Here is a 15,871-nt window from a genome sequence, read left to right on the forward strand (position 1 = left end):
ATTCCCAGCCCACTCCCCATTCCCAGCCCTGCTCCCCATTCTCATCCTCACCCCATTCCCCATACCCATCCCTGCTCCCCATTCCCGACCCTCATCCCATTCCCCATCGCCATCTCTAGTCTTCATCCTCTTCCTCATCCCCATCTCAGTCCTTGCTCCTCATCCCATTCCCAGCCCCACCCAGCACCGGACACCCCCGGAGCAGAGCAGGAGGGTGGGAATTCTTCCCCCAGCTGCCATCCATCTTTCCCTGTTCCACCAGGGACACTGGGGACCTGGGAAGGACAAGGACATCCATGGCGAGGGGCACGGTGCGAGCGGGAAGCACAGCAGGAACAGCTGGAGGGCAGTGGGATCCTGGCATGGATAAACCACCTTCCTCATCTTCCTCCTCCTCCCCTCCCACTGTGAATGGACTGGGGGCCGGCTTGAGCCTGACCCCCTTCCCCTGGGAAAGCAGCAGGGCCAGGCCAGATAAATCCGTCTTTATTCCAAACCACATTATCAAAACCGTTTAAAAAGCAGCTTAAAACCCGAAACCTGACAGTGAGGGGACCCCAAAACAAGCAGAGCCCCCGGGACGGGGAACGGGATCCCCTCCGCACCCCAAGCCGGCTGGGCTGGGCCAACATCCCTGGCGAGCAGGGAATGTGGGAGCTCTTCTCCCACTCTTGGGGCGTGTGGGGGCTTTTGGGGTGAAGGCACTTGTGGCACGTGTGGCAAGGCACGGCCCCCGATTCTGGGGTGCTCCCAGAGGGATGGGGGGCCCCCAGGACCCCTGGGAGAACCGGGAAGCAGAGCAGGGTGTGCAGGGGGCTCAGCAGAGCGGGGGGACACATGCTTGGGATGCTTGGGATGGTGGAGCCAAGCTTTGGGGAAGCTTCAGGGGGGCTCAATCCTCCCGGTTCCGGGGCCCCCCAAACTTCTGGCGCCGCCGCAGCTCCTCCACCTTCCACTCCAGGCTCTTGACGGCCGCATCCAGCCGGGCACTGGGATCAGGGGACGCCACCAGGCTGCCCAGGAAGGTGTAGAGCAGCCACAGGCCCAGCAGCATTCCCGCCTGCACCGTGGGGCTCTCCTGGGAAGCGGCCACGTGCAGGAAGGCTCCCAGGAAGAAGAAAAGCTTCAGGCCACGGAGCAGCGGGAGCAGCAGCCCTCGGAGCCGGGTCAGCACCCAGGATCCCAGCAGGGCGGCCACGGCCCACAGGAGCACCCTCTGCACTTCCCCGGGAGCCAGCGCCGCCGTTCGGACCAGCCGGTGGCCTGGGAATGGGATCTGGGGGTCAGCGGTGGCACCAGGAATGGGGGCAGGAGCTGTCCCACGGGGTGAGCCCCACTCACCATTGATGCTGGAGGCGGCCAGGAGATCCCCCAGGATCCCACAGAGAGTGCTCAGGGCTGCTGAGATCCCAGACGAAACGATCCACAGGGTGGTGGAGAGGCTCTGCGGGGAAAGATGGGGATAAGGGAGTGGGAAAACGTCCTGTGCCCCTGCACAAGGAGCTCCAGGGAAGGTTTGGGAATAGCAATCCCACCTCCGCCACCATCCGCAGGGGCTGGTGTCCCACCCAGCCTTCCAGGGTGTCCCAAGTGGACCTTCCCAGCCGGAGCAGGAAGTCATCAGAGGTGGTGGCGTGTCCCCTGAATCCCTCCGGGCCATCCTTGGCTCCATCCCCCGCCGATCCCATGAGGAATGGGATCCACAGCAGCAGGGCCAGCAGGGCCCGGTGCCCCACGGCACTCCCCATCCTGGAACCCGGGATCTGTGGGGAAAGAGACACGTGAGGGTGCTGGGAGGGGGAAACCCTGCTGGTTTTGGGGTCCACCTGCTGGCTTTGGGGTGCCCCAAGCAGGAGGGGAGGCTGGAGGCCCCACAGCCCAGTTCCATGCCCCCCCTCGGCACAGGCCTGGGTGTCCCGGCTATTTTTGGGATCAACCAGAGTCAGCGGGACACAGCCAAGGGCACCGGGCCTGGCTGGGAAGGGGGGGCACCCCTTCCCAAAGGAGGGAGCAGGGCGCTCCGGGATGGGACACTGCCACCACTGCCACCCCCGAGACCCCCCCTGCTCCCCACTTCTCCCCAGTCCCCCCGGGATATCCCCAGTCCCAGTGTGCCCAGCCCCGCCCAGTGTGCCCCATTCCCCTGGAGCCCCCGATCGCCCCTGTGCCCGACCCCCCTCCCCGGGCCCTCCACCCTCCACGATCCCCAAAATCCCCCCACACTTCCCTGGATCTCCCCAATGCCCACTGGACCCCCAAATCCCTCTGTGCGCACCCCACCCACATCTCCGGGGTCTCCGGGATCCCTCGGATCCCCCCAGGATCCCCCCAGGCCCCTCTGTACCCACCTCCCACTGTCCCCCCCCCACCCCGCAGGATCCCCCCGGTTCCCCCGGGATCCCCCCCCGGAACCCTCCCCGCGGCTCCCTCATCCCGCCTATCCCCCTCTGGAGCATCCCCCGCCCATTCTCCCTCCATTTCCCTCCCAGCTTTCCCCGAATTTGCCCCAATTTTGCCCGAATTCCGCCCCCCACCCCAGGGTCCCCCCCGACCCCCCCTCACCGGGGCTTCCCTGGGCTCCGCCGCGGGGCACGCCGGGAGCTGTAGTTCCCGGGACGGCAGCGGGGCATGCCGGGAGCGCGGTCCCCATGGCAACAGCCGCAGGCGGGCGGCGGCGCGCGGTGCACGCCGGGAAGCGCCGTTCCCGCCGGCGGGGGGAGCGCGGGGAGTGCCGGGAGCGCTTCCGGTTCCGGCGGCGGCGGCGCCCGCGTGAGCGCTCGGGAGCGGCGCGGGGGCCGCGCGCGCCAACCGGAACCGGAACCGGGACCCCGGACCGGAAAGGAGAACCGGAAACAGCCTCGGAAGGGCAGCGGGGCCGTAACCGGAGAGCCGCGACCCCCCGGCCTCCGCCATGGCGCTCATCTGCTCCAGTGAGTGCGGAGAGAGCGGCCACGGAGTGCGGGGGGAGAGCGCTACCGAACGGGGGATCCCTGGCTGCGGGGCGGGGACAGCCGGGGTCACCGGGGGATCACCGGGCACGGAGTTCCCAAACCCCCGTTGCCGTCCCGTCCCATCCTTCCCTTCCCCCCGCAGTTTCCAACGAGGTCCCGGAGCACCCGTGTGTGTCGCCGGTGTCCAACCACGTGTACGAGCGGCGGCTGATCGAGAAATACATCGCGGAGAACGGCACCGACCCTGTCAACAACCAGCCGCTGTCCGAGGAGCAGCTCATCGACATCAAAGGTACCGGGAACGGGCGTGGGAAAGGCTCTCCCGGGAAAAGCGGCTCTCCCGGGAAAAGCGGCTCTCCCGGGGGCGGGAATGGCGGTGCCCGAGGTGTTCCAGGGTTCGAGGTGCCAAACTCAGCTGTGGAGGGCAGGATGGAGAGGGGTAAAGAAAGGATGGTGAAATGGGGAAGTCAAGGAATGGGAGTGACGATCCATAGGGATATCGGGGACACGGATGACCCGTCCATCTTTCCTGCAGTTGCCCACCCGATCCGGCCCAAGCCGCCCTCGGCCACGAGCATCCCGGCCATCCTGAAGGCCCTGCAGGACGAGTGGGTGAGTGAGCACCGGGGGGTTGCTGGGATGGTCCCGGTGCCGTTCCCGGCTGACGGCGGCGCTCCCGCAGGACGCCGTGATGCTGCACAGCTTCACGCTGCGGCAGCAGCTGCAGACCACGCGCCAGGAGCTGTCCCACGCCCTCTACCAGCACGACGCCGCCTGCAGGGTCATCGCCCGCCTCACCAAGGAGGTCACGGCCGCCAGAGAAGGTGACACCAACACGGGGCATTCCCACACCTGGCATTCCCGGGAAGCGGTGCTGGGAAGTGTTTTATCCCTGTTTTCCTCTAAACCTGTTGTGTTTCTGCAGCTCTGGCCACGCTGAAGCCTCAGGCCGGGCTCATCGTGCCCCAGGCGGTGCCGTCAGCGCAGCCCAACGTGGCCGTGAGTCCTGCTCCCCATCCCGGCCCTTTTCCCCCTCATTCCCAGCCCTTTTCCCACTCATTGCTCCCACATTCCCTCTCTGCATGTCCCTTCTCTCTGTGCCACACAGGGCGCTGGCGAGGCCATGGATCTGGGAGAGCTGGCGGGAATGACCCCGGAGATCATCCAGAAGGTAGGGGCAGTGTTCCACACGTTCCCCTCTCCATCTCCCCATCGCAGAATTCCCGGGCTGTGCCCACCCTCCTCTTGTTTTCCAGCTCCAAGACAAGGCCACGGTGCTGACCACGGAGCGTAAGAAGGTGAGCGGCCTTATCCAAGGATTTGGAGGGAGCTGGGATGTGCTGTGCTCCAGCCAAGGCTGATGTTTATCCCTGTTTTTTCTAGAGGGGCAAGACGGTCCCGGAGGAGCTGGTGAAGCCGGAGGAGCTCAGCAAGTACCGGCAGGTGGCCTCACATGTGGTGAGTGCTGGGATGGGAAAGAACTGGGAAACCCCCACACGGAGCTGGGAATTGCTTCTTTATTCCTTTTGGGAGGGTTTTGCTGCCTGTGGCAGTGATTTGGGGATCTCTTCGCTCACACAGGGCCTGCACAGCGCCAGCATCCCAGGAATTCTTGCCTTGGATCTGTGTCCTTCCGACACCAACAAGATCCTCACTGGTAAGGGAGCTTTCCTGGGGGTTTCCCAACTGGGAGTGGGTCGCTTTCTCTGTGTTTTTGGGAATTTGAAGGAGGACAAGGGACATGAGGCAGGTGGATTTGGGGTTGGTTGGCCCCACACTCCCATCCCAGCGCTTCCCGCTCGGTTTTCCAGGTGGAGCCGACAAAAACGTCATCGTGTTCGACAAGAGCTCGGAGCAGATCCTGGCCACGCTCAAGGGCCACACCAAGAAGGTCACCAGCGTCGTCTTCCACCCATCCCAGGTGCGTCTGGCTCTTCCCTCACTCCCAGGATGCCTCAAGTCTGGATATCAGCACCCTCCTCTGCTGGAATCTCTGCTGGGAGCCCTCAGAGAGGTGAATTCCTCCCGTGTGAACTTTCTGGTGTTGTCCTTGTGCAGGACTTGGTGTTCTCGGCCTCTCCCGACGCCACGATCCGGATCTGGTCTGTTCCCAACGCCTCCTGTGTGCAGGTGGTCCGTGCCCACGAGGGCTCCGTGACCGGGCTCAGCCTCCACGCCACGGGTGATTACCTGCTCAGCTCCTCGGATGACCAGGTGAATCCCTCCCCATCCCACTGATCCCACCTGTGCTTCCCACCCCTCCCATATCCAACGCTCTTCCTCTCTCCCAGTACTGGGCTTTCTCGGATATCCAGACCGGCCGTGTCCTCACCAAGGTGACAGATGAGAGCTCTGGATGTGGTAAGCTTTGGAGTTGATTTCCCCATTCTGGGCATCCCTTGGCTTCTGCAGTTCATGGGAACTCCTTTGGAGTGGTGTTGGTAGCCTTCCCAACCTTCCTCAGTCCTCCCAACCTTTCCAATCTCATCAACCTTATTGAGTGTTCCCAACTCTCAAAGTGTTCCCAGCTCCCTGTATCTTCCCAACCCTGGGAGTCTCCCCAACCTTCCTGAGCCTTCCTGACCTTCCAAATCTTCCCAATCCTCTTAGGAGTTTTCCCAACCCTCTTGGGAGTTTCCCCAGCTCTCTGAGTCTTCCCAGCCCTCTGATTCTCCTGCTGTCTCCACAGCTCTTACCTGTGCCCAGTTCCACCCGGACGGGCTCATTTTTGGGACAGGAACGATGGATTCCCAAATCAAGATCTGGGATCTGAAGGTGAGGGCTGATGGGAATGTGCTGGAACAAGGGTTTGGGGTGTCTGAGCTTGGTTTGGGGATCAGTCCAAGGAGCAGGACTTTGAGGAATGTTTTTGGAGGTTTCTCCAAAAATCCCAAGGTTCCAGCTGCAGAGCAGCCGCTGGTGACGCCGTGACCGCGCAGGCCGGTTGGGAATTATGCCACATCCCAACTCTGTGATTCCCTGTGCCCACCTTGTCCCCAGGAACGCACCAACGTGGCCAATTTCCCGGGACACTCGGGCCCCATCACCAGCATCGCCTTCTCCGAGAACGGATACTACCTGGCCACGGCAGCCGACGACTCCTCCGTCAAACTCTGGGACTTGAGGAAGCTCAAGAACTTCAAGACGTTGCAGCTGGATAACAACTTCGAGGTGTGTGATGTCCCTGTCTGCTCCAGGGGTTGTGGCATCCCAGAAAAGCCTTTTTGGGAGCTTTTTCAATGCCTTGTTGTGATTCTTCTCCGCAGGTGAAATCCCTGATTTTCGACCAGAGCGGGACCTACCTGGCGCTGGGTGGGACTGATGTCCAGATCTACATCTGCAAGCAGTGGACAGAGATCCTCCACTTCACAGGTGAGGAGCTCTGGGAATCATGGAAGTGGCTGGGGCAGGAATGGGACAAATCCACTCGGAATTGTGACCATGGATTGTTTTCTGTCCTCAGAGCACAGTGGTCTGACCACAGGAGTGGCCTTTGGCCACCATGCCAAGTTCATCGCTTCCACAGGCATGGACCGGAGCCTCAAGTTCTACAGCCTGTAGCCCTGGAAGTGGGGCTGGGATTTTTTGGGATTGGGGGTGGGAGGTGGGTGGGAATATCCAAGTGGGATTATCCATGTGGGATTATCAAGCTCCCCTGTTGTAGCTGTTGGTGTAAGGGAAGTCAGACATTGCCTTCCCCGTGCTCCATGGATTTACTGTTTAGTTTTTTTCCCCAATTCTGTGTGTTTTCCGCCTTTAGATTGTTTTGTGCTTGTAACTGGTTTGACAAAAAACCTCAATCCCGGTGCTGGTGGACGTGAGAAGCCGGGATGTGTGGAAGGAGGGAGGGGGGGAGGGAAGACTGTGCAGTTTTGTAAGCAGTTACTTAGTTTCAGTATGGAAATAAAGAATTATTCCCTGTCATCCCAGCTGGAAAAGGCTCCTGTGAAGGGCTGGGGTGTAGTAGGGTGGGATTTGGGAGGGTCTGTGGCTGCTGCCAGTTTGGGAATGGGGATGAGGGTCCCTCTTTCCTTCCCTCCAAAGGACAAACCACACTTAGAGCCGTGTTTTGCACTGGTTTTATTTTTCCAGCTTTCCCAGAGACATCCAATAGCATCCAGGTAGAGGCTGGAGCTGGAAGGAGGAAAAGGGGGAAGAGATAATTTAGAGGGATGAAGGGGTGTTTGGGATGAAGGGGTTTTTAGGGAGCAGAAGGCACTCACCCCTCAGCCTCTCTGCTGAGTTCCCCCTCTCTTGGGAGCCTCAGGAAACACAATGCATCCCTGGGATGTGACTGTCCCCATGCTGTCACCTGTCCTCCTGTCCCCTGGAGACCTCCGTGCTCCTGTGGGGAGCAGCAGGTTGGCTTGGGAAGAGAGGGGCACGTAGAGGTCTTCCCAAATCCCTGGAGGCTCCCAGACTCACGTGAGGGCACTCCCAGCTGGCAGGAGGGCCGGCAGGGCTCCGGCTGGGCCAGGTGGCACACGGAGGCGCTGCAGGAGATGTACACCTGGGAGCCACAGGAATGCCAGCCTCACCTGGGGATCCCCACAAAGGCTCCCCGAGCCTGAAGAGACCCACCCCCAAAAAGCATCCCCAAGCCTTGAGGAACCTCCCAAAAGCAGCGTGATCTTCCCAACAGGAAAGGACTGTGGGCAGCTCAGTGCTGGGGTGGGTCTGGGGGTATTGGGATGAGAGATTCCCAACACTGAGGCATTCCCAACATATGGATTCAGGGGGATCCCTCTCACCTCCCCCTCCAGCACAGCCATTTTGGGGGGCTCCACAAAGGCGAAGGTGGAGATGACAAAGCGCTGGTAGTGGCTCGGGAAGGGCAGCTCCGGAGAGGCCGGACCCATCGGAATCAGCCGTGTCCTGTAGTTGTCCCCTTGGAAGGGACACCTGGGTGGGAAACAAGGACACTGTGTCAGCACAGTGACCCCCTCACTTCCATCTTCCCATCCTTTTCCACTCACCCTTCCACCAGGATGGGCCACTGGGGCTGGGATGCGGCGTGGGAGCCGGGAGAGGCCCAGCAGTGGTGCAGCACCAGCACCAAATTGGGATCTGTCTTCTGGAGCAGCCGGACTTCCACATAAATGGGGTCCCGGAGCACCCTCACCAGGGGGAAGTCACCCACAGCGTGGTAGGAGCTGTAGGATTCGTCTGTGGGAATGTTGGGAGGGGTTGAGCGGGATGGGGAGCGATTGGGGAGCAGGATGGGGAGCACTCACCAGTGGCAATGCGCAGCTGGAGCGCCAGCGGGCCCAGCATGGCCAGGGGGGCCGATGTGGGGGGCACGGCCACCTCCACTCCCAAGGGAAGGAGGTCACTGGAATTGTAGATGCACCGAGCTCGGAGACTGGGGAAAAGAGGGAAAGGTGGGAGACTCCCAAATCCTGCATCAGATCCTCCACCAAAGCCCCCTCAGCCCAAAGTGTGGGGACACCACCAGGGACATGGCAGGAGGGAGGGATGGTTTGATCCGAGGGGAAATCCCGGCTCCCTGCCTCAATTTTTCCACCCTCTCCCCTTACATGTAGACGCTGTCCCGAGTGACGGAGCCACGGGGGGATCCCTGGACATCGATGGTGGAGATCAGCTGGTTCTCATAGACCAGCGTGTCCCCGATCACCTGTGCAGGGAACACCAGAATGGGGAACATCCTGGGGATGCACAGATCAGGATTTGAGGCAGGAGGCAGCATGTGGGTGGGTTTTTCATTGAAGTTTTGGAGGGACTGGGGGCACTCCTATCCTGGAGTGACCCCACCGTGCCCACCTGGGGGTTCTCCGGGTTTCCCTGCCCTACCTGGACGGTGGTGCCGCAGTGGGTGACCGGGAAGCGGAACATGACGAAGGCCTCGGACACGTGGCGGGGCTCGCACCCCGCCTGGCCGCCGGCCACCCGCACGGTGTCCAGGTTGTACGGCAGGGCCACCATTCCCCGCGGCACCACCAGCACAAAGTGTCCCTCCAGCAGGCACTGCACGGTGGCTGCGACACCACGGAGAGGCTCCGTCACTCTGAGCACCCTCTCCCGGCGCCGGGGAGGGATTTTGGGACGTGCCCTCCGGGTATCCCTACCGGTATTCCCGTAATAGCAGGGCGTGGTGCGGTCCATGTCGTCGTAGCAGCATCCCGCCTGCAGGCACGCATCCCGTCCCTGTGGAGCCACGCACGGCATGCGGCCCACCGGCACCTGGCACTGCTCCCGGGTCAGCTGCATTCCTGGAGGGAAGCAGAAGAGGGAACACAGCAGGAACGTGGGTTGAAAAAGCGCCTTGAGGCCGTTTCCCTTTGTCCCAGCATCCCATCTTCCTGCCTTACCTGCCCCCGGCGAGGGGTAGAAGAGCGCTGTGGGCTGCAGCAGGCTGGGCTGGGTGTGAATCCCAGGATGCAGCAATCCAGGCTGGGGCCGCAGCCCAGGGAGTCCCAGGCCGGGCTGGGGCTCAGCCTGGGGTCCAGGGCTGATGAAACCTGGCCAGGATGAGAGTCCTGGGTGCACCAAAGCTGGGCTGGGATGGAACAGCCCAGCGTGGCCTGGGAACCCGGTTTGGGAGTTGGAGGGATGATTGGGACGAGATATTCCTGGCTGGTTTAGGGGCTGACCTCCTGGGCGCTGGAATCCTGCTGGAGTCTGGGCACCGGTGGAGGTCAAGCCAGGCTGGTTGGGGGATACAAACCCTGGGCGAATCCCTGGTTGGTTTTGACCCCCAGGATGATTTTGGAATACAGACCCGGGGCGAATCCCTGGTTGGTTTTGACCCCCAGGATGATTTTGGAATACAGACCCGGGGCGAATCCCTGGTTGGTTTAGACCCCCAGGATGAATTTGGGATACAGACCCAGGGCGAATCCCTGGTTGGTTTTGACCCCCAGGATGAATTTGGGATACAGACCCAGGGCGAATCCCTGGTTGGTTTTGACCCCCATGATGTATCCCCCCCATCCCAGGCTGGTTGTGGGATACAGATACCGGACGAATGCCTGGTTGGGTTTGACCCACGGAATGCATCATCCCAGGCTGATTTTGGGATACAGGCCCTGGGCGAATCCCAGGCTGGTTGTGGGATGCAGACCCTGGACGAATCCCAGGCTGATTTGGGGATACAGATCCTGGGCGAATCCCAGGTTGGTTTTGACCCCCAGCATGCATCATCCCAGGCTGGTTTTGGGATACAGACCCTGGGCGAATCCCAGGCTGATTTTGGGATACAGACCCTGGATGCAGGTGCCCCGGCTGGCTCTGCCCCCCTTGATGCCCCAAACTGGGATGGTTTTGGGATACGAGCACTGGGCGAAGGAACCCTGGCTGGCTCTGCTCCCCAGGCTGGGCGGGCTGCACCGCTGGGTGGAACAAGCTTCCCTGGATTGGGTTGACAGGATGAACCCCAGCAGGCTGGGACAGAAGCCCCGAGTGGGCTGGACTGGAATGGTGGTGGATCCCGGGAAGCGCTGGGCTGGGCTGGTACTGTCCCACGGCGTGAACCTGCTCCACGAGATCTTGGGCTGAGAAGTGGGATCCTGTGAGGGTGAGGGAGGAGCCCGAGACCTGGTGCAGGCCGGTGTGGGAGAACAGCGTTGGGCTGTCCCGGCTCGTCCCCTGGGTTCCATCTGGGAGCGCCTCAGAGCCGCCTGGCTTGGGGCAGGTCATGTTGACCTCGTAGGAGGTGACGGGGATCCCGCCGGAGAGCAGCTCCTCCAGCTGCACCCGCAGGACATAGCGGTTCTCCTGAGGGGGGACACGAGGGACAGTCACCCCCATCCTGCTGGAGGGGACCATGGAGGGGACAGGAGCGTCACCTTGAACAGGACGTGGCAGCCATTGTAGCCAGAGGAGAAGATGACAGAGCCGTCCTCCCTGGAACTCAGCCAGTGGAGGCAGATGGAGCAGTTGGCCACGTCAAAGCGGGAGCCAAACTCGTCTGGAGGGACACCATGGATACAGGGATGTGACACATCCATGTGCATGGAAACTCCCCGGGCAGCAACAACAGCTCATCCAAGCCATTGGGCTCATCCCATTGGGACAACATCACCACAGAACACTCCAGGGCTGAGGGGAGTTCCAGAGAAATCCAGCACCCAAGGGGATCCAGGGAGCCCCGCACTCACCCAGAACCTTGAAGCGGACGGTGCGGCCATGGGACGGGAAGACCAGGAGCTGCATTCCCAGCTCTCCGCAGTCGTGGCGGTACTGCAGCAGTGCCATGGTGGCTCTGGGCCACGGGGACAGGAGGAAGAGGAGCAGGAGGAAGGAGCAGCTCCGTCCCATGGCTGTGACACGGACGGAGCACGGGGCTCTGCGGTGTGGATTTATATCCGGATGGCTGGGATGCGGGGGGGGATCAGGATCAGCTGATCCTGTGGGATGAGCTCTGCCCAGGGCTCCTCGCTCCCCTGCCACCAGTGACCTCAGTGCCCCAGCCCTGTGGTCACCTCCTGTGGCTGTGTCACAGTGACCAGGGACAAACCAAGCTTATCCCACACTTGGAGGCTGTCCCAGAGAACAGGGAATGAAACTGGTGCCAGGCAGGATGCCCAGCTGGATCAAGTTATCCAGGGGGAAAGGAGAAGGCTGGTGTGTGTCCGCCTCCCCAGAGCTAGTGGGGACAGCAGTGACATCTGGACACGCCACTCCTGGAATAGCCACAGGACCAGGGGACACAGTGGCACGGTCCCAGTGACGCCTGAGAGATTGGAAATCAGCCAGTTACCCCAAATCCTGGCTGTGCCCTGGCTGTGCCCTGCTGGCAGTGCCACAGGGGATCCAAAGTCCTCCCTGTGCATTCCCTATGCCTACCTTTCCCCAAGTTTCATTTCTGAGATTTATCTTTACTGCAGATTACACCGCATCACCCCTTCCCGGAGTGACAGTCACTGCCACTCCCTGTCCCATGCCCTGGGTGTGGGAACGGGGTCACACCAGCTCCCAGGAGCACAGGGATCCTGGACAGAGGAGCCAGGGGCTGGATGTGATTCCCTCAAACCTCCCCTGGAAGTGGGGGCAGCTGCAGAGAGAGCAGTGTGGCCCCAGAGCCACGGCTGGGCTGGTATATGGCCAATATATGTTCTGCATGTGCCATATATATATATATATATATATATATATGCACCCCATAAATGTCATATATATGTGTCTAATATCTATTTTATATATGTATTTTATATATGTGCTATATTTGTCCAATATATGTCTGGGCTGTCTGTTCTACATGTTCCATATGTATCCAATATATATCGTATATATATGTCCAACATACAGCTAATATATATCCAATATATCTATCCCATATATGTCCAATATATTTCCTATATATATATATATAATCTGATGTATATCCCATATGTATCCAACATGTATCTCCCAAATATCTCCAATAGATTTCCTCAATCTGTGTCCAACCTTTGTCCCACACATCATCCCCCAGGAGCACAGGCAGCAGCCACCAGTGGTGACACTTTATTCCCCACAGTGACAATCCCACCACCCCTTCTCCCCCCCCCTCACAGCTTCATGGCGGCAACCGAGCCCAGATGGAGCTCCAAGAACTGCAGGATCTCCTGCCAGGAATGTTCCTGCGCCCGGGCGTGGGGCTGGAGCTCTCCCCCCCAGGCCACGGGTTTGGGGGTGCCACGGATGGCGGAGTTGCTGCACAGGGGGGACCCGGGGGGCTCGATGAGGTGCCCGGCGCCGGGGTAGGACAGCACCCGGCCGCTCTCCGGCGGCATCCGCGCCAGGGCCAGCTCGGCGAAGAGCTTGCTGTTGAAGCTGCGGTCGGCCTCCCCCACCACAAACAGCACCTTGCCCCGGATCCTCTCCACCGGGATGGCCGAGGCGCGGTGCGCGGCGTCCCGGGGGTCGTCGAAGATGGCCGAGTTGTCCATGGCTCCCACCTCGGTGAACAGGACGCGCTCGGTGTGGTAGGGGATGGCAGGGATGCGCAGCTCCTTGTAGAGCAGCGGGTTTCCGTACAGGAAGCTTGTGCCGTTGATCCACACCGTGGCCGCCACCTGTGGCAGGAAGGTGGCCATGGCCAAGGCCACCTCCGCGCCTTTGGAGACGCCCACCACACCCAGGCCAGGGCCTCGGACCTGAAGGAAGAGGAAATGGAGCCAGCTGGGATAACACACAGGGATAATACATTTACTGGGACATCCCTGGGTGCCAGGACAAGGATGTTCTCATGGGATATCCCCCAGTCCCTGGGACATAACCCCTGGTCACCTGGACATCCTGCTCACCAGGATGAGGATGTCCCCAGGACATTCCTGGTGCCCAGGACAATCCCTGGTCACCTGGACGTCCTGCTCACCAGGTTGCCCCCAATCCCCAGTCCATCCTGGCTGACAGGTGCCTTTCTCTTTACTCCAGGACTCACCTTGGGATGCCGGAGGAGCAGCTCAGCCGCTTCCTCGAAATATTCCAGGTCCAGCTGGGCCAGGACTCGGGGCAGGTCGTCGTAGGCGAAGAAGGCGAGGGCCAGCACGGCAAAGCCCCGGCTGGCCAAGAGCCCTGCCCGGAACTCAATCAGGCCCCCCGCACCCCCAAACAGGTCGATGACTCCGGGAAAGGGGCCCGGACCTGTGGGAAGACAGGGGGAATGTCAGGGATGAGGAGCCACCCATGCTGTCCTGCATCCCGGAGGTTCCATGGCTGGGCATCCCAGAGGGCACAGGGTCCAGTGTCCTGGGGGTCCCAAGACCCCCAGGTTTGATATCTCAAGGATCCCAAGGCTGGACAACTGAGGAATCCCAACTTTGTATCCTGGGGGTCCCGAGGTTGGGCATTCCAAGATCCTAAGGTTTGATATCTCAGGAATCCTAAGGCTGGACAACCCAGGAATCGATCCCAACTTTGGGCATCCCAGGGGTCCTGAGGTTTGCTAACCCAGCGCTTCCAGGGCTGGACAATCCAGGAATCTTATGGTTTAGCATCCCAGGAATCCTAGTGTTGTTTCCCAGGGTCCCAGTGTTTGGCATCCCCAGGATCCCAAAGCTCAGTATCAGTATCCAGGGCTCCCACGGTCTGGTATCCCAAGGGCATACTGGTTGGGTATCCCAGGGGTCCCAAGGCTGGGCACCGAAGGTCTCCCAAGAACACACACCCTGCCAGTCCCTAGTGTGATATCCCGAATTCCCCACTCCCTAGGTGTGATATCCCAAATTCCCCGCTGCCCAGTGCTCACCAGGAGGCAGGAACAGGGCGCCACGGACCCTTCCCTCGCGGATGGGCACCCGCTGCACTCCGGGGCCCACGTACCAGCGCTCGGCCTCGCAGGATGCCAGCGGCTGCTCCCGCGGATCCGTGCCCAGGCTGAGCCCGTCCCACACCTCCAGCCGCACGCGGAAGGGGCTGCCAGCCACATCCCGCTTCACCAGCCGCCGGAACAGCGAGTCGGGCTGCAGGAACCACAGGAGCCCCATGGGCCAGAGCCCGGAGTAGCTGCCCCCCAGGGCGGCGTGGAGCCCGGGATCCACCTCTCCCGCTCCATCGGCGCGGAAAAAGGCACGGGATTGGAAGCACTCGCCCTGCTCGTCCTTCAGCCAGGCCCGGAGCGTGACCAGCTGGGATGGGGACAGTCCCCGCACACGGATCTGCACCGGCCGGTCGGCCAGCGAGGACTGCGGCGTCACCGTCACCTCCACCATGGTGTACCTGGCAATGGGAATCACCCTGAGTGTCCCACAGGGATTGCCATGCCCAGGAGGGGAATGGTAGCCGGGGCCTGTCCCCAGGGACCATCACGGGAGACCCCCAGGATGGGGTTTGAGGTCCAGATACTTCTGCTAGCATCCCTCCTTCCCATGTCCCTATCCCTCTTTCCCATGTCCCCATTCCCTTGTGGTTCCTGTCCCTTCTTTCCTGGTCCTTGTCCCCTCCTTCCCTGGTTCCCACCTTCCATGATCCCCATCCTCTCCTTCCCCGTCCCCATCCCCTCCCTTCCTCACCCCTCCCACCCTCTAAACCCACATCCCTGCTCCAAAACTCACCCGGCAGCCGGGACACCCCTTTTCCCTGTGTCTCCCAGCCCCGCCATTCCCAGCACCCACTGCCTCCCCCTCCTTATCCTCCTCCTGCCCACCCCGGAGCCGAGCAGGGTGGGGATCCAGGGGCTCGGAGCCCCCCGGTGCTGTGTGCACCCCGCTCCCGCTCCGGGCAGCACGGCAGGCTGGGAACTGGGATGTTGGCCCCGGTCCAGCCCTGGGAGGAGACTCGTGGTTCTCGTGGTCCTCCCACAGCCGTGACAGCAGGAAATCGGCCCCCAAGGGCCCGAGCTTCCCCTTCTCTTACCCCGCTGGGCACAGCCTGGGCCGTGGGCTCTGCACCGGGAAAGGCTTGAGGATTCCTTGGAAATCATTAACCCGGGAATGGCGAGGGCAGAGCCCTCCTGCCCCATGACCCCGTGCCTGCCTGGCACCGGCCACACCCCGAAATTCTTGTCAGTCCCCACTTTCCCTGTGGCACCTCCCCATTCCTGGACACGGGTGGGACACACCCCATTCCAATTCAGGGTTCAGGGCCACCCCCAAAATTGCCACCCCAGCATGAAGCTCCAGGGCTCCATATTCCCATCCCAGGGCTCCGTGCTGATTCCTGCAGTGCCATTTTCCAGCCAGTGCACCCCTTTGTCCCCCCCATCCCAGCTCAGAGCCGCATCCCTCCCCAGGAATGCAGAAAGGGGTGTCCATGGACCAAGAAAAACCAGGAATGTTAAGAAATCCACGTGGATTTCCAACTTCCAGCCCCTGCCAAATTCCCAGCGTTGCCCCCAGAGGAGGGTGTGTTACACCATGCCCCCTTCCTTGCTGACACGTTCTGGGGCTCATTCCCAACAGGAATTCCCTCTTTGGAGAATTGGAATGAGGGGCCATGGCACACTCCAATCCTAGGAATGCCTTAGGGAAGGCCCCAGC

At 61.2% G+C, this 15,871-nt stretch overlaps 4 protein-coding genes across 4 annotated transcripts; 1 reads left to right on the forward strand and 3 right to left on the reverse strand.

Moving 5' to 3' along the window:
* Positions 1-470: 470 nt before the first annotated feature.
* TMEM109 (transmembrane protein 109) lies at positions 471-2,608 on the reverse strand. Its single transcript, XM_058026012.1, has 4 exons — positions 2,563-2,608; positions 1,536-1,763; positions 1,342-1,444; positions 471-1,263 (listed from the first exon to the last, which is right to left on the reverse strand). Exons 2-4 carry the CDS (start codon positions 1,746-1,748, stop codon positions 893-895), a joined length of 687 nt encoding a protein of 228 aa, XP_057881995.1. The 5' UTR covers positions 1,749-1,763; positions 2,563-2,608; the 3' UTR covers positions 471-892.
* A 208-nt stretch (positions 2,609-2,816) lies between these two features.
* On the forward strand, positions 2,817-6,875 carry PRPF19 (pre-mRNA processing factor 19). Its single transcript, XM_058026011.1, has 16 exons — positions 2,817-2,930; positions 3,094-3,243; positions 3,487-3,563; positions 3,634-3,775; positions 3,877-3,950; positions 4,060-4,122; positions 4,208-4,249; positions 4,335-4,409; positions 4,533-4,608; positions 4,763-4,872; positions 5,010-5,165; positions 5,243-5,312; positions 5,641-5,726; positions 5,952-6,122; positions 6,218-6,323; positions 6,415-6,875. The coding sequence occupies exons 1-16, from the start codon at positions 2,912-2,914 to the stop codon at positions 6,510-6,512; spliced, it is 1,515 nt and encodes a 504-aa protein (XP_057881994.1). The 5' UTR covers positions 2,817-2,911; the 3' UTR covers positions 6,513-6,875.
* A 302-nt stretch (positions 6,876-7,177) lies between these two features.
* Positions 7,178-11,228, reverse strand: ZP1 (zona pellucida glycoprotein 1). Its single transcript, XM_058026670.1, has 14 exons — positions 11,069-11,228; positions 10,757-10,878; positions 10,434-10,685; positions 9,930-10,154; positions 9,637-9,757; positions 9,281-9,430; positions 9,038-9,196; positions 8,763-8,947; positions 8,489-8,586; positions 8,186-8,313; positions 7,928-8,117; positions 7,703-7,853; positions 7,377-7,461; positions 7,178-7,296 (listed from the first exon to the last, which is right to left on the reverse strand). Exons 1-14 carry the CDS (start codon positions 11,226-11,228, stop codon positions 7,178-7,180), a joined length of 2,145 nt encoding a protein of 714 aa, XP_057882653.1.
* A 1,232-nt stretch (positions 11,229-12,460) lies between these two features.
* On the reverse strand, positions 12,461-15,239 carry LOC131084868 (acyl-coenzyme A amino acid N-acyltransferase 2-like). The gene is made up of 4 exons (XM_058026629.1): positions 15,040-15,239; positions 14,143-14,612; positions 13,336-13,538; positions 12,461-13,048 (listed from the first exon to the last, which is right to left on the reverse strand). Exons 2-4 carry the CDS (start codon positions 14,603-14,605, stop codon positions 12,461-12,463), a joined length of 1,254 nt encoding a protein of 417 aa, XP_057882612.1. The 5' UTR covers positions 14,606-14,612; positions 15,040-15,239.
* Positions 15,240-15,871: the final 632 nt, after the last annotated feature.

The sequence above is a fragment of the Melospiza georgiana genome, chromosome 6 (genome assembly GCF_028018845.1).
Source record: "Melospiza georgiana isolate bMelGeo1 chromosome 6, bMelGeo1.pri, whole genome shotgun sequence".
NCBI lineage: Eukaryota > Metazoa > Chordata > Aves > Passeriformes > Passerellidae > Melospiza > Melospiza georgiana.

What these genes read in the sequence shown, in the direction of transcription:
- TMEM109 (XM_058026012.1), bottom strand. Translation starts at nt 1,748, where the DNA reads ATGGGGAGTGCCGTGGGGCACCGGGCCCTGCTGGCCCTGCTGCTGTGG. An exon ending in CCCTGCGGATGGTGGCGGAG is followed by an intron (nt 1,445 to 1,535) that starts GTGGGATTGCTA and finishes CTTTCCCCGCAG; the next exon opens with AGCCTCTCCACCACCCTGTG. An exon ending in GGCCGCCTCCAGCATCAATG is followed by an intron (nt 1,264 to 1,341) that starts GTGAGTGGGGCT and finishes TCCCATTCCCAG; the next exon opens with GCCACCGGCTGGTCCGAACG.
- PRPF19 (XM_058026011.1), top strand. An exon ending in TCAGCTCCTCGGATGACCAG is followed by an intron (nt 5,166 to 5,242) that starts GTGAATCCCTCC and finishes CCTCTCTCCCAG; the next exon opens with TACTGGGCTTTCTCGGATAT. An exon ending in AGCTGGATAACAACTTCGAG is followed by an intron (nt 6,123 to 6,217) that starts GTGTGTGATGTC and finishes TCTTCTCCGCAG; the next exon opens with GTGAAATCCCTGATTTTCGA.
- ZP1 (XM_058026670.1), bottom strand. Translation starts at nt 11,228, where the DNA reads ATGGGACGGAGCTGCTCCTTCCTCCTGCTCCTCTTCCTCCTGTCCCCG. An exon ending in TCGTGGAGCAGGTTCACGCC is followed by an intron (nt 10,155 to 10,433) that starts GTGGGACAGTAC and finishes TCCCAAAATCAG; the next exon opens with CCTGGGATTCGCCCAGGGTC. An exon ending in CTACCCCTCGCCGGGGGCAG is followed by an intron (nt 9,197 to 9,280) that starts GTAAGGCAGGAA and finishes TGTGTTCCCTCT; the next exon opens with TCTGCTTCCCTCCAGGAATG.
- LOC131084868 (XM_058026629.1), bottom strand. Translation starts at nt 14,605, where the DNA reads ATGGTGGAGGTGACGGTGACGCCGCAGTCCTCGCTGGCCGACCGGCCG. An exon ending in CGCCCTGTTCCTGCCTCCTG is followed by an intron (nt 13,539 to 14,142) that starts GTGAGCACTGGG and finishes GTCTTCCCACAG; the next exon opens with GTCCGGGCCCCTTTCCCGGA. An exon ending in TGCTCCTCCGGCATCCCAAG is followed by an intron (nt 13,049 to 13,335) that starts GTGAGTCCTGGA and finishes CTCTTCCTTCAG; the next exon opens with GTCCGAGGCCCTGGCCTGGG.